At 49.4% G+C, this 14394-nt stretch overlaps 2 protein-coding genes across 2 annotated transcripts; one reads left to right on the forward strand and one right to left on the reverse strand.

Moving 5' to 3' along the window:
* The first annotated feature begins 1427 nt into the window (after positions 1-1427).
* Positions 1428-2342, forward strand: LOC147600883 (inositol 1,4,5-trisphosphate receptor-interacting protein-like 1). Its single transcript, XM_086747772.1, has 2 exons — positions 1428-1660; positions 1736-2342. The coding sequence occupies exons 1-2, from the start codon at positions 1428-1430 to the stop codon at positions 2340-2342; spliced, it is 840 nt and encodes a 279-aa protein (XP_086603898.1).
* Positions 2343-9227: 6885 nt separating this feature from the next.
* Positions 9228-14027, reverse strand: LOC147600884 (trypsin inhibitor ClTI-1-like). Its single transcript, XM_086746774.1, has 4 exons — positions 13979-14027; positions 13578-13615; positions 12783-12892; positions 9228-9303 (listed from the first exon to the last, which is right to left on the reverse strand). Exons 1-4 carry the CDS (start codon positions 14025-14027, stop codon positions 9228-9230), a joined length of 273 nt encoding a protein of 90 aa, XP_086602900.1.
* Positions 14028-14394: the final 367 nt, after the last annotated feature.

Below are 14394 nucleotides of genomic sequence, written 5' to 3' on the forward strand. Positions count from 1 at the left end.
TTCTGCGCACGCTGAACCGACAGAAACACGGCATCCGTGTCAGTCTTGGCACATATGCAGCAGGGCTAAAGGAAGCTCTTGAGGGTGCTGGGTGTCAAGGCATGCACTCATGCAGTACAGACAACATTTCTGGGAGGCACGATCTGCAGCAGAGCACTACAGCACGGTGTACAGGGGGGTCTCCTGAACCGGGGAAAGCTCAGGGGAGCGGAGAGATGTGGGCCCCAGCATGGCCTCTGCAGCCCCCTCGCTTGCCCTTGCAGGGGGCAAGTTGGTAGCCAGAGAGAGGAGCCACAAGATCTTTTCCACTTGCGCCAGGGACACACTGTGCGTTTCGCTTGATGGTCCAGGTTCTCAAGGCAAATGCTGCCCCAGCAGAAGCAGTCCAAGAGGAGAGGAGGGAGGAGGAGTCTGTCTCTGCCGAAGGGCTGGTAGCACTTCTTTTCAAGACAACTGGGAGTGAGACGCGCGGGCCGAGAAAACTTTGCACCTCTCTACGTAAGTGAGGGCCATCCACCTACAGTCCCCGTTTTCTTGCGGTTCCGGATCTGGGGGGCGTCTGCCTGCTTTGTCAAGAGAGTCTCTGTGAGTTCGCTCCTGCCGGATGGGTTTGTACTGGGTGTGACGGCCAGGAGCCACTGAGCTGGGCGGTGGGGACAAAAGGTGGGGCTGGCGGTCTGGGTGATGCTGTTCTGGTGGCTGTGACAGCACAGAGGACGGGCCACAATGGGACCTGTCTCCAGGGGCATCACCAGGTGGCCACACTGCAGTTTCACTTGGGCGACGGGTGCGTGCAGCATGCAGGGGGAAGGCTGGGCCAAATGGGGGACGGGACAGAGGGCCAGGGGGTTTCTAACCCCGAGGGAGAGGCGAGCCCCTCAGGGCAGGGCACGGCACCTCCCTCAGGGCTGGGGAGAGAGGTGCTCGGGGCTCCCTGTGGTGGCAGGTGCCCAGAGAGGCCGTGGGGATGTGTCAGGACGCTGTTGTGTGTCAGCAATGGGGCCTCAGGAGGCTCCGCTCTGGTGTCCCTTGCCCTTTCACGGGGCACAGCCCAGCCAGGGGCTGGTCATCAGGGCGGCTTGGGCAGGACGGGCCCCATGCTGGCTCCAGCCAGGGCCCGCGGCCCCTTCAAGCCTGTTGCCAGCAGTGCCCAAATGCTGTGTGGGAAGAGCCTGTGGCTCCCATCCCTGCAGTGCTTGCAAAGCCTGCCCTTGCTCCATCCCACCTCTCCTACGGGCCCCCAGCTCCAGGCAGCTCCTGCCCCACTGCCCCGGTCCCGTGCTCCCTGCCACCCAGCCCTGCTGAGCCCCTTTTTCTCCTGCCTCCTCCAGGCCATGGCTGCCGGACTTGGCCTCCTTGTGATTGTGCTGGCCATCCAGCATGGGCTGAAGGGCCATCATCAGATAGATGTGGCCACAGCCCAGCGGATGCAGCAGCGTGAGGAGCATCTGCGTGAGAAGATGATTCAGCTGCTGGAGGAGATGGAGCAGAGCAACTCCACGTGGGAAGACTGGCTCCTCCGGTCTGTGTTGCAGCACCGGCTGCTTTTGACCGTGGCGGGAGCCGTGGTCCTGCTCGCTGAGATCTGCTGGCTGGACAGGGAAGTGAAATTTGCCTCTGTCAGCTGCAGTGAGCAGGACAGCTCCAGCAGCGAGGAGGCGGAGGAGAAGGAGGAAGATGAGGAGGAGGAGGAAGACCTCAGTGGTGTCAAGTCTTTGGCTTGTGCATCGCCAGTGCAGGGCCTGCCTGAGACGTGCAAGGTGCTGAAGAAGCTGGTGGGCGACCTCCTCGATATATGCCAAGTGGTTTCCAAGAGGACTTTGATGCCGCAGATGCAGCCAGCCGTTGGGATGGATGACAGCTATGAAACCTGGCGCATCCATGAGGACAGCATCTCCTACCGCCTGCTGGTGTTCCTGCGGCCACCCCCCGGGCACTCTTTCAGCCTGGAGCCGGCCACCACGGGGCAGCTGCCAGCAAGGCGCTGCAGCGTGCGTGTGGGGCTGGAGTGCATGTGCTGGAGGGAGCAGCTGCTGGGGGACAGTTTGTGCTTTCTCCACCATCCTGAGGACAAGCTGCGGACGGATCGGAGCTCGTACCTCCTGCGTACCCTCTGCACGTGCTCCTACTTAGACGTGGAGAAGATCGCCTGCTGGGCCCAAGGGCTGGTGAGATCAGCCTGGCTGCTTTTTCCTCAGTCGCACAACTGCCAGCTCATGGTGCTGCCCTCCTCCCACTCCTGCAGGTTCCAGCTGACAAGCCCCTCCAAGATGAACATCTGCACTGAGATGACTTTTGCAGTGCAGCAAGGCAGCTCAGTGTCCTACCTGAGCCTGGAGTAGGCAGAGGCCGCCTTCACCAGCAGCACAGCGCGGCCGGAGAGCTGCGCTGCTGTCGAGGTGCAGCTTTTCAGACCGAGGGCGACGCCACCCAGCAGGACAATTTGCACGTCCCAGGTCTGCAGCTCTGCGCCCACGTGCTGGTGGCCCCAGGCTTCTCCAGCCATGCCCGTGACCCTGAGGACCTGCTTTCCTCTCAGACGGACGGGGCCCGGGTGACAGTTTCGCACACCGGGCCAGGCTGATCGCAGAGACTGCCTGGGGAGTCTGCGCCGCAGATGTGGACAAACGAGGCGTGGAGATGACGCTGCTCGAGAGGAGCTGAGCGTGACGGGAGTTTGGGGAGTCTGCCCTGGTCCAGCTGAAGATGCCATTGCAGCTGAGAGTGCTGTTAGCACGTATAAGGGGATGGGACCAGCCATCCCACTGGAAAGAACTGATGGGCCCTGTGGGCCCTTTATTTGATACATTGTAAATAACAATATAATTTTTATTGTAATGAAAATAAATGAATTTGTTTTAACCAACTCTCTGTGAGTGTGCCTGGAAAGCCCTTGAAAGTTCTAGCCAAGCCCACGCAGTGGCTGCTGGGGTCTCCAGGTAACGAGCACGCCTAGGAGACCACCTTAACCAATGGGGGCTGACCTGACCGTATCGGACCACAAGCCCTGGTTTCCCTTGGGTTGTAACTGGCGTCTGCTGGGAGACCCCTTTGAGGCAGCGTTCCTTGAAGCAGCAGCTCTCAATTGGAGATTCTGCCCTTGGATCAGGATGCCATCCAAGGAAACCCTCCAGAATTCAGTGTCCTTACCTCACAGAGGAGTGGTTACACGTTTTAAGTCATCGTTCTAAGCTTACATTTGGTTAGTTACCAAATCTAGACGCGTAAGTCTGTAGGGCCAGATGGGATCTACCCAATGCTACTGAGGGGGCTGGCAGAAGTGTTCACCAAGCCACTTTCCATCACTTATCAGCAATCTTGGCTGAGGTCTTAAAGGGCTTTTCCAACCTAAATGATTCTATAATTCTATGATTCTTATTAGATAAACTTAATGTTTGATGTGAGTTTCCATTCACAGTTATTTCACTACTGCTTTGTGCATTCTAGTTATACTTATGTCTCCTAATATATTGTGGGGCAACCATATCCATCAATTTACAGAACACCACAAATTCCATTTAAAAAAAAAAAAATCCCCAGAAAGTCTTGGAATCTCATGTTATTGCAAAGCTGGTGTTTTAGAAATTTGCAGTGAGAAACAAGCTACTTGGAGTTTCCCAATGCTTTCCAGAAGGTAAGAGTATGCCTGCAGATAGCTATTGCAGAGCAGCCCCAAAGCTTCCCAAGAGACTCACTCTTCACTTTGACAGATGCTCTTCAAACAGAGTGAAGAGAGAGGGTTCACTCCAGGTGTCCATTTACAGACATCTGCGGCTTGCTGGGTGTCCAGAGTATTGGAAGGGTACTGGCAGGTAAGAAAAAGAGTTTCCAGGAAACTCAGGCCCTTCTGGGCCAGCAGTTTGAGGCTGCTGCAATATGCCATAGAACCTACAGAGACACAGGACTATTCCTAGACAAGTTCAACATCTCAGTCCCAGCCCTATTCTCTGCTCCAGAGAGCCTCACAGTCGCATTTTTCATCCCCTTGGCCTCTGTCACTGGGAAAAATTGAAACAGAGTAGCTGAAGTAGGAACAGGTTTAGATCAACTCTAAATGCTTTTGCATCTAATGTGAGAAAGAGTAATTAAGAGCTGCTTAAAAGGTAAAATAAAACAAGTGTACCAGAATCTTATATAGTTTCTCACCAGTTGACAAAAAAAGCACTTAAAACGTTAATTTTTCTGCAGTGTAAAGGTGAGATTGATTCACAGAAGAAGGTCACTTTTTTCTCCTGAGGTCGTCTAGCTAAGAATGCTCTGTCCAGAAACCTGTGCTGCTTCTATGAACAGGGTTTGAAGAAACTGCTGCGTGACCAGCTAGACGGCCACAAAGCTAAGATGGAACTCAGTGCAATCTTATGCATGACAATGAATGCCACGGGTTCATCTATGAGATATCTGCCCACTGAATAATTTAATTTTTTTTTAACAAAACGATGTATTGCAGATTCTCTTCGAGCAAACATATTTGGATTCAATGATTAGGAAAAAAGCAAGTTAACTTTGCCAAGTAGGTGAGGTTGACTGTGTACCAAAGACACTAATAGTACAGATGGAAAGAAACAGCTTGTTCTGGTTTTATTTAGTGAGGGGGGCTAAGGTGGCAGCTTCTGGAACAAGCTGCTCTAGAAGTGGTTCCCCTGTGTTCAGTGGACTTGGCCGAGCCTAGGGCAGACCCGCTGCTGGCCGAGGCCGAGCCAACTGGTAGCGGAACGTTCCGTGATAATGCCTCTGTGCTAACGTATTTAAGAAGGGGAAACCAGAAAAAAAAAATAGGAGAGAAGATGTGAAGACGCTGAGCAGGGGCAGAGACGGGGAAGCGCGAGCCTTGTGGGCCTTGCAGGCCTCAGCCTCTGGTCTCCCGCCGGGCGGCTGTGTGGGCCCGACTCAGCCCGGCCCGGCTGCAAGAAGTGGAGAGGAGATGAGATGTGAAGAGATGCTGAGAGGCGTCTGCCTGCCTGCGGTGAAGAGTTTTTGTGGTGAGAGGAACGGCTGCAGCCGGCAAGGTCATTGAAGAAGGAGGGGCAGGAGTAATGCGGCTCCTGACCAGAATTCCCCTGCAGCCTGTGGATCAGCCCAGGTTTGTGCAGCCCATGGTGAGGCAGTCTGTTCCCCTGCAGCCTGTGGTGATGACCGTGGTGGAGCAGGTTGTCCCCCTGCAGCCCATGGAGGTCCACAGAGGGGCAGAGATCCACCTGCAGCCCATGGAGGACCCCACGTCGGTGTAGGTGGAGGCCTGAAGGAGGCTGTGGCCCGTGGAGGGCCCGCTGGGGCAGCCGTTCTGGAGGGAGTGCACCCCGTGGAAGAGAGGACCCACGCCGGAGCAGTTTCACGAAGGACTGTGGCCCTCGGGTGGGACCCCACCCTGGAGCAGGGGAGGAATGTGAGGAGTTCTTCCCCCAACGCCAAAGCAGCGGCGTATAACAACGCGTGATGAACTGACCGCAACCCCCATTCCCTCTTCCCCCCTGTCCCGCTCAGGGGGCGGGGGAAGGTGGTAGAGATAATGTGAAGCCCGGGAAGAGGGAGGGGTGGGGGCAGGTTATCTTGTTCTCGGTCTCATTATCCTGCGGTGTTTTTAGCAATAAAAGTAGTTTTCCCCGAGTCGAGACTGTTTTGCCCGTAATGGTGACTTTAAGGATTTCTCCCTGTCCTTATCTGAAACCTGGAGCCTTTTTTGTTACATTGCCTCTCCCTATTCTCTCGAAGGGTGCGGGGGTGAGAGAGATACTGCGTAGTCTGGCCCCTACTGAGGCTGAACTACGACACAGCTCCTAACACAACGTTTATGCATACAAACGATTATTAATAAGAAGTCTTTCTTACATCCGCACTGAGATCACAAAATAAAAAGTGCTTTAAAAGAAAGCAAATGCTGCCGCCTAGGGAGCAAGATGAAATCCACAAATTTAAGGCCTTCATGCTGACTTGTCTCCCACAGGATTCAGACCATAGCTCCCTGTTAGACCTCTCCTTTCTGCAGCTTTAGATAGGTGCTCTCCCATAGACAAGGGTTTTCAACAGCCAGCAATATTTTTTAAGCCTTAAATGTATCAATGGAATCGTGGTGGGTTTGATACATTTCTGTCACACCCAGGAGTACTTCAGGATCCTCAGTCCTGAAAGACTCTGCTAGCAATTCAGGGAGGGTTGTTACCGCCTCTGGTTGAGAAAACCTGCAAATCCTCAAAAGAGTGACTGAAGCAAAGGGGCTGAGCGCATCCAAATTGCCCACAACTAAGCTGGGAGCTGGAGTCCAGCTGTCCCAGAAAACACACCTGCAGTGTCTGCTGGGCAACAATGTGTGGAGACCAGGAAACATTTTTTTTTACCTACATTTCCTGGACAATTTTATTTTAAAAAATATTTCCACAGGAGGAAGAGTTGGGAATTTAATCCATTAAAAAAGCTCTTCTTGTAGCTCAACCAGGAACAAAATAATTCATATCTACCCTTCATTAGCAAAAGCCAATAAGACATCTTATGACCTTCATTTGACCTAGATGGATGGCTGCACATTCTCCTCCCAGTCAGATCAAGACTGTGCTGATCCTGGGGAGCTATAAAATACCATAAAATCCTAATCAAATAAAATATTATCCGCCCATCAGATAGAAAAGAGATCCTTTCATACCTTGTCTCACGATCTGTTTCACTAGCTGTCGTTCAGCTAGTATAATCCCTTGTGAGCCTCATGCAGATACAATAAGCTAATGAGAATGCTTGTCGTAAGGTTTACTGATGTCTGAAGGTTACAGTAACATCCTTCTGAGTTACTGATTTTAAATAGTTCATAAATGCCATGAGTAGATGCCAGTCAACACTTTGAGCAATCAAAGTGAGATATGGATTTTAATGTCTCTGATAAATCAAACATGGTGGTCACCAAGCATTGGTGACTTGTCCTGTACTAGTCAACTTTTAATTTCAAGGAGTCTGGGATTTTATCAATTCCTGTCAGAGCCAGGCATGGCATGACTCAATGCTATACACCAGTCTCTCTGGCAAGGAGAAATACATCTCTTTGCTCCAGCTAGAAATGTATGTTTAAACAGTTTGAAGAACAGCAAGAAGTATAAAGCACCATTTAAAATGAAACAAGAGAGAGCAAAAGGAAAGTTGGGCAACATAGCTACAGCAACAAACTTTCAGACCTGTTCCATCCAAAAAACACTTTGCCCGGAGGGTGAATAACAGTAAGCCACCTGAAAATAAAAGTCTAATGAAAATAAATTTATAAAAATAAGGAGATTCTGGGCAACTCCTGCTTTCAATTATTCTGTTTATTTATTACAATAAGAAGAACAATATAAAAAGTTTAACAGAAACATAATCTCAAGAGAAAAGAAGTACTTGGTTTTGTGGAAAAGTTAATGCCGCCCACTCCAGGGAGCTCTGGGTACCAAGATGGAGAGGGCTGCTAGATGCAGTTCAGTGTGTCTGTGGCCTCAGCACCTGGGTACTTCACTGGGCTCTGAGCCTGCCCCATCACCTTGCCCTCCAAGTAACACACTCCGGAAACAGGAAGCATGGGAACACAGTCTGGCTTCAAAAACCTCATTTCTGAGTGACTTCCCTGAGCAGCAAAGGCTAGAGTTGCCAGCAGTGAAACCATTAGTTGGATGATGACTTTGGGAACAATTAGATTGTTGTTCAAATTTTGGGCAACTAGAGCACGTGGAAGTCATCAGTGTTGACCCACTGTAGCCACTGATGCAAGACCCACAGGCTGTCTTTCACTCTTTGCCACTTAATTTTGCTGCTTTAGCAATCTGCCATCTAGACAACTTCCTACCACACCTGTAGGTAAAATGGACCTCTAACAGCACCACCGCAGGCAATCGCATTAAATCGCATACTGAAATTCTGAGACATCAACTTTTTGATCTATAGAGGTTCATAAACGCCAAATTGCAGTACAACACTGGGTTTTTGGGTTTTGGTTTTTTTTTAGTTTGGGAAAGGATACAATTATGTTTTACATTCAGCTCTGGAAGGATCCAGTTGACAGCACTGAGGGTCATTTATTTGTGAACATTTATACAGCTAACAGGACTGGAGTTGTTAAAGTTCCCTTGTAAGCACAATTAGTTATCAAAATAGAAATACAAACAGAAACAGCTTATTGTTTCCATCCACTTGCTAATTCATAGCATAGGACACAAGTGCTTTGGCATTTGGCACAATTTGAAGAAGTAAAAATTTCTAGTTCTGGATGTGGAAATGACAGCTGGGAGCACACAGGAACTTTCTCAAATGGATTTGCCACCAATAGAGAAATTGATTTTCCCTCCACAACTGATACCTTGTTGGGAGGCTCCGGTTATCTTTCTTTTCTGTCCACATACTCTTGTCTCCACATGACAGCTTTAGCCTAAACTTCCAGCCCTCCTGTTGTGCCACACATGACATCCCACCGTCAATGATTAGCCTTTGCATGAAAGAGATGAAAGCAGGCATGTACTGGGAGACAAGGATAGCTTTGACCCTTTAAAGGAACCCTTTAAAGACGGAAGCATTTTTGTTTTTCAAAACCAAAGTCACTGACCTGTAAATGTTCATCAGGCATGAAGTGTGCTGTACATCTCTGCCTGTGCTGCCACTGCCCAGCAAAGCCTGACACAGGCATTGTCCGGGGCCGAGGCTAGAGCAGGCGCCACTTGGCTTGGATCAAAGGTAGAAGCCAAGGTTGCGTGCCCCCTGCCCGTGCCTCCAGCACTCCAAAACAGCCCTTACTTGGGGCAGGAGCAGAGGGTGCCCAGGTCACTGCCCTCGGCTGGCAGAACCTGCAGGCAGGGAGCCAGGGGCAGAGGCTTGGTACGTCAGGCTGCCATCACCAGGCTTTGTTAGCCGCCACAGGAAACCCCTCCGGTGGCTCCCCAGGATCTCAGATCCTCCCAGGAACAACAAGCAGCTGCTGCTGCCAGCACTGCCCACAGTGGAGGTGCTGGGGCCTCCCAGGTTTGCTGTGGGAGTGACACCGGGTACCCATTCATTTCCTTCTCCAAAAAACTGACCTACTGGTATACAGTCAGGACATCTCTTTCTTACCCTATGATCTATCTTGCATGAGAAAATAAATTGCGGTTCAAGTTATAAGTGTATTATGGCTATGTTTATAAACACTTTTTAATACAGGAACAGTATTTTGTTTAAACAGGCAAACTTATTTATTAAGACAGGCTACACAGAAAGTACATTCAAGGCATTGTTGCCATTTGGACTGCCTACATCTGTCTCATTTTCTTGACAGTTGGCTGGCATATTCCGTTCTTGAAAATCTGGACATCCTTCTTATTTTCACTGCAAGTAGAACAAAAATATTTTAGAAGAGAAGCACTAGACTTGGATTTAACAGAGGCATTTCATAAAGAGGACTCGCTCATGTCTTTCTATGTGTTCAGTTACATGCAGCGATGCATTTAATTGCACCACTTATGGCAAACACTACTGCAAAGTAACTGTGATGCAAAGATGTATGAATCATACACACAGAGCAAGTAACTTACCAGAGACAGCCTCACTTCAGGCTTTGTTACTTGTAAAAACCTGATAAAGCCATCTGCAAATCTGAGAAGTATCAAACCACATGGCAAATCCCGCCATGAGGACTGTGTCCATTACAAAGCACTTAGGCAAGTCAAATGTCACAGTCTCTGAAGTGGGAACCAGTTCTAATGCTTACAAAATTTCCCCCTTTCACTTGGGAATTCAGTGGGAACAGTATGCACCCTGATGCATCTCTGCATCCCAGGCTTCACCAAAATTTGAGGGTGTGGTTCTCTGAATGCTGGAATTTTCTTTAAGGAAATTTTAGCCAAGTCTCCCTTAGTTTGGGAACATCAGATTTTTTTCTTTAAGTCCCATACATGGTACTTTGGGGTGCTCCAGTTACAAATCTCAGTTTACCAAGCAAGTACAGATACAAAAAGAAAGTGATAGAATCCAAACTGCCCTAGATCTTCAGTTTGCTTCCCTATCTTAATAGAATCAAGCTGGTTTACTCCTCATGAAAATCAAGAGGCTTGCAATTACCCAAAAGCAGGGACAATCTGTACTAATAGTGGTATCAAGGATCTTTTAACCAGAAGGTAGTGGAGCAGATTAGAAATATGAAAGGAAAAATCAAGCTCAGGGGATGTGAAACAGATGTAAAGATGTAAGGAAAAGTTCTGGCAGAAGGACAGCCCTTACACTAAACCCTGCAGCGGCAGCTTAAGCTGCTGCATCTGTTTCCAAAGACGTGCCTGTAGTGCTGCCAGACTAGGTTTAAACTAAGATCAGCTGTTGTCACTGCTACTGGACACAAAGTGGGGAAGAGATGGGAATTGCATTCTAGCACCCATTTTAAAATGGGTTAGACCTAAGCTTTAAAAATAATAAAAAAAAGGTAGGGATGAAGATCAGCTTTGGTCTTACAGTTAACATGGTGCATTGCAGAACCAGGATGGGCAAGGTTGTGCTGCAGCTTTGCTCCAAGTGTTTTATCCTTGTTGTGTTCATGCCAAGTCAAACACTATAGAACAACAACTCCAGACTGAACTAGAAAGCTACTGAGTATGGCAGCTACTGAATTATTAAAGGAAAAAAAATCAGGATAGTATTTGATCACCTTGTGCTCCTTCAGATCAAAATGCATGTTTCTGAGCATGTAAGATACTAGCAAAAAAGATGGTTAAGACAAAAATCTACCTTGTGTGTGTAACTGGATTAAAGCCCACGTTTCACAGAAAACATGTACATTATGTCTCATACTAATAAGATGTAAGGCCCATCATGGATTACTTAAGGAATTGAGTGAAAAGAAACAGATTTGCCTGGAGAACCCTTTGTGCTATGTGCAGTGCTGTATCAGGAATCTGCCATGCACCCATCTGGAATGGAGGGATCATGCCTAAAGATCAAAACGTCCTAGAAATGTAAGGTTGGATCTCAAAGCCCATCATTCTGCTCTGAGAAAGGATCAAATACACTGAGATGCTCTCCTGTCTATATTTCCACAACAATGATTTGCACTCTCTATGTGTGATACTTAGCACTTCTCTTTGACTTCTATTGTACTGATTTCAGTCCATTTCTCCAGATCCCTGGGAATTTTGATACTGTCCTGCACAGATCATTGTATCTCTTGCTATTTTGCAAATTTTTATTGTCTTGTTTTGGATATCCAATTCATTACAAAAATACTGAATTATGTACCACACCTAAAGGAAATACCACTTTATAGCTCTTTCCAGTTTGACTGTAAAACGCTGATCACTGCTTTTAAACCACAGCATTTCAAAGTGCTGTGACTTCATTCTTTAACAATTTCAGCTAAATAACTATTTGTCTTCTTATGTGAACATCAAGGGGAGCTATGTAAAATACTTTACTCATGTCATGGAGCCACACTTTTGTTGCTTCCTACTCTGCTAAAAAAGTTCCTACTCTTGCCAAAAAAAACTAAATCTCACAGATTTGGTTGGATTATTTCTGACAAATCTGTATCGGCTTTGCTTAATCTGTTTTTTACCTCTGGCTGTCTACAAGTCAGTCTCTTAGTAACTCACTCCAACATCGTCCTAGGCAGCAAAGATGGGTAGGCTTCTAATAGGTAACATGCCAGCACCTCTTTTTGCCCCTTTTCACAGATTATACTGTGTGTGCAATCTGTGCAACACACAAAACCCACATTGATTCCCTGGGTTTTTTTTCCAGATTGTAGGCTTAGCAATTCTCTTTGCAATTTGTCATTTGCTTGGATAGTTTGTGATGTATTCTCGTGAAAATGCTACCAAACTCTGCAGATCTGCATACCTTTAAACGTACTTTGACACCTTCTTCAAAATATTATTTCTTTATGTGTTCTTTGATACCTTTGATACTTTCCTTATTCTGGCCTATGTTTCCTCTGTCTTGGCAATTTGAATTTTGTAAATTATCTAGTCTCAATTAATCTTTCCCTCAGCCCAAAGTCAGGAATATATTTCAGACTTCCCTTTCTTGAGATCTGTCTATTTGTAATTTTGTAAATGCCTGTCACTGCTGTTGTGCTACTTTCCTCCCTCTGCTGGAAACAGAAATCCTGTTATTTCATTTATATAAATTCCTTTCACCATCCAATTCAATTCATTAGCAGTTCCTCTCAGTTTGTACTGGGAGGATGCTCTATAGATGTTTCCAGTCCATCGTAATGGGGGGTAACAATGCTCATTAAGTACTGATTTTGTATGTTTTCAATTTGTTTTAAAAAATGATTAAATTATTAAAGAATAAAATACGCTCTCTCAAATATTAGGAGATCCTTTTCTTGATTTTTAAACAATCTGAATGGCTAAGTAGTATTTTCTCCTAACATCTGGCATTCTTACTGTTCTCTGTGAAAGGAAATATAGGAGACTGGATCTTGAATGTAAACATTATGGAATAAAATCTGCATTTTGGGTGAGATCTTTCATGTTTTCTGATGGGGAGTGTGGAAGAGTCCAGCATTTTATTTAATGGCAACATGGTACTGCATGAACATGACAGGCAACACTCCTCTGAGATGCTTCTCCTTAAGAACTACAAAAGCAAATATTCAATACTCCCAGCTAACTGAAACCAACCTAAGCCGTTTACAGGTACCATGATAAAAGCTGTTGCAAGGGATTGACTGTTGAGAAGACACTGGTAAAACTGCAGTTTAACAGAGTGTGAACGATGCAAAGCCAATAACCTATCAGTTAATTGGGATGTGTGGGTGAATATTTTGCTTGCATATAGGGAAGGGAAAGTTAGGATGTCAGTTAAGTGACTACCTGTTTGAAAGGCAGAGCATACACTCGTTTGAGTAGGTCTCTCCATCGGTCCCACAAACTGGACGGTACTGCCTTGTACATCCAGACACATGATACTTGTGGCAGGCAGGCTGGGGAAGATAGGTACATAAGAAGTCTAAGATAATCTGTTTGAAACAGGCCTCTTGGGCCCTTTCAGATCAGCAGCTTCTGATCTGAGAACTTCTGAAGAATACTGGCACACTTATGCACAGAAAGGAGCGCTCAACAGGAGTTGGCACGGCGTTATCAAGTGCCACATTATCTTTCACGTTCTTATGGGAATTTATCACTTGCGGCTTGGCTTCTACTGCCTAGCATGGCTTCAGCTGTGGTGTCAGGACATAAGCGTGCTAGAAAACACAGCTCCTTCTGACATCTTAACGTCAGAGGGATGGACGGACGGCGAGTCCTTGCAAAGGGCAACCACAGATTGAGCTGCTAAGAGGTGGGAATCGCCAAGGCACGTGTGCTACTGCCCCCAGCAGGCGGGGGGTGGGAACAGCCCCGGGTCTCTCAGCTGTTGGGCATCTCCTGGGGCTGAGCAGGGGTCCCCGAGGGGCGGCCTGGCTCTGGAGGTTTCACCTGCCGTTACCCTCCTCCTCGGGAGGAGCCAGGCCACCCCTCCGGGACCCCTGCTCTGCCCCGCAGCTCTGGAGCCAGGGCCAGACGCTCCTGCCTGGCGCCAGGCCCGGGGCCCTGGGGAAGGGGCCGCCCTGCGCCCGGAGGCCGGGTGGGATCGTCCTTCTCGGGGCCGGCGGGGCGGGCTGCACTCACCGGGAAGCTGGCAACGGCGTCGGAGTAGGAGAGGAGCCCTGTAGAGAACAACTGGCGTTAACGGCGCACGGTCCCGCTTGGATTCCCCCCGCCCCACCCCCCCCGCTTCGCTCCCGGGACCAGCCGGTGTCCGTTACCGGTCCCGGCACCCCCCGACCAGCCGGTGTCCGGCACCGTCCTGTGCCGGTTCCCCACCCTGCCGCCGGATGGCTCATGCCCGTCACCGGCCTAGATTCCGCGCCCGCGCCCCCTAAGCCGGCCAGTGCCCGGTACCGCTTCAGATTTCCTCTTCCTTGCGGATGGGACCGGACGGAGCACGGTACCGACCCGTTTCCCCAGGACCGGCTCGGTCCCCCCGCCTCCCCCAGACCTCCACTGCCCCGGCGCCGTGCGCCCGATACCGGCGAGAACGGCGGGGAGCAGCACCAGGACCGGTGTCGGCACCGCCATGTTCGCCAACGGAGTAACGGCCACAGGCGGGCGCGAGGCGAGGAGAGCGCGGGGGCGCAACGGCCGCGGCGGAGCGCGAGGGGCGCAGCGGGCGGGAGCGCGGGGCGCTGGGGCTGGCGAGCGAGTCCGGGCCGGCCCCGAGCTGTAGGTCCCCGTGGGGTCGCTCATCGCCCCCCCCCACCCCCCCCGCCGCCATTTCCACGGGGAACCCCCAGCATTTCCAGTGGCTGGCAACTGCTGATGCAGAAGCCTTCCCGGCACCACGCTCACAGGATGAAAAGCTTTAAACTCAGGGCCGTGTGGGGCAGCAGCCGAGTGAATGGTGGGTGCCCGGCTGAAATTTCAGCCTTCCCCGGGCCTCCCTCTT

This window comes from Chlamydotis macqueenii, chromosome 4 (assembly GCF_036417535.1).
Source record: "Chlamydotis macqueenii isolate bChlMac1 chromosome 4, bChlMac1.mat, whole genome shotgun sequence".
In the NCBI taxonomy this organism is placed as follows: Eukaryota; Metazoa; Chordata; class Aves; order Otidiformes; family Otididae; genus Chlamydotis; species Chlamydotis macqueenii.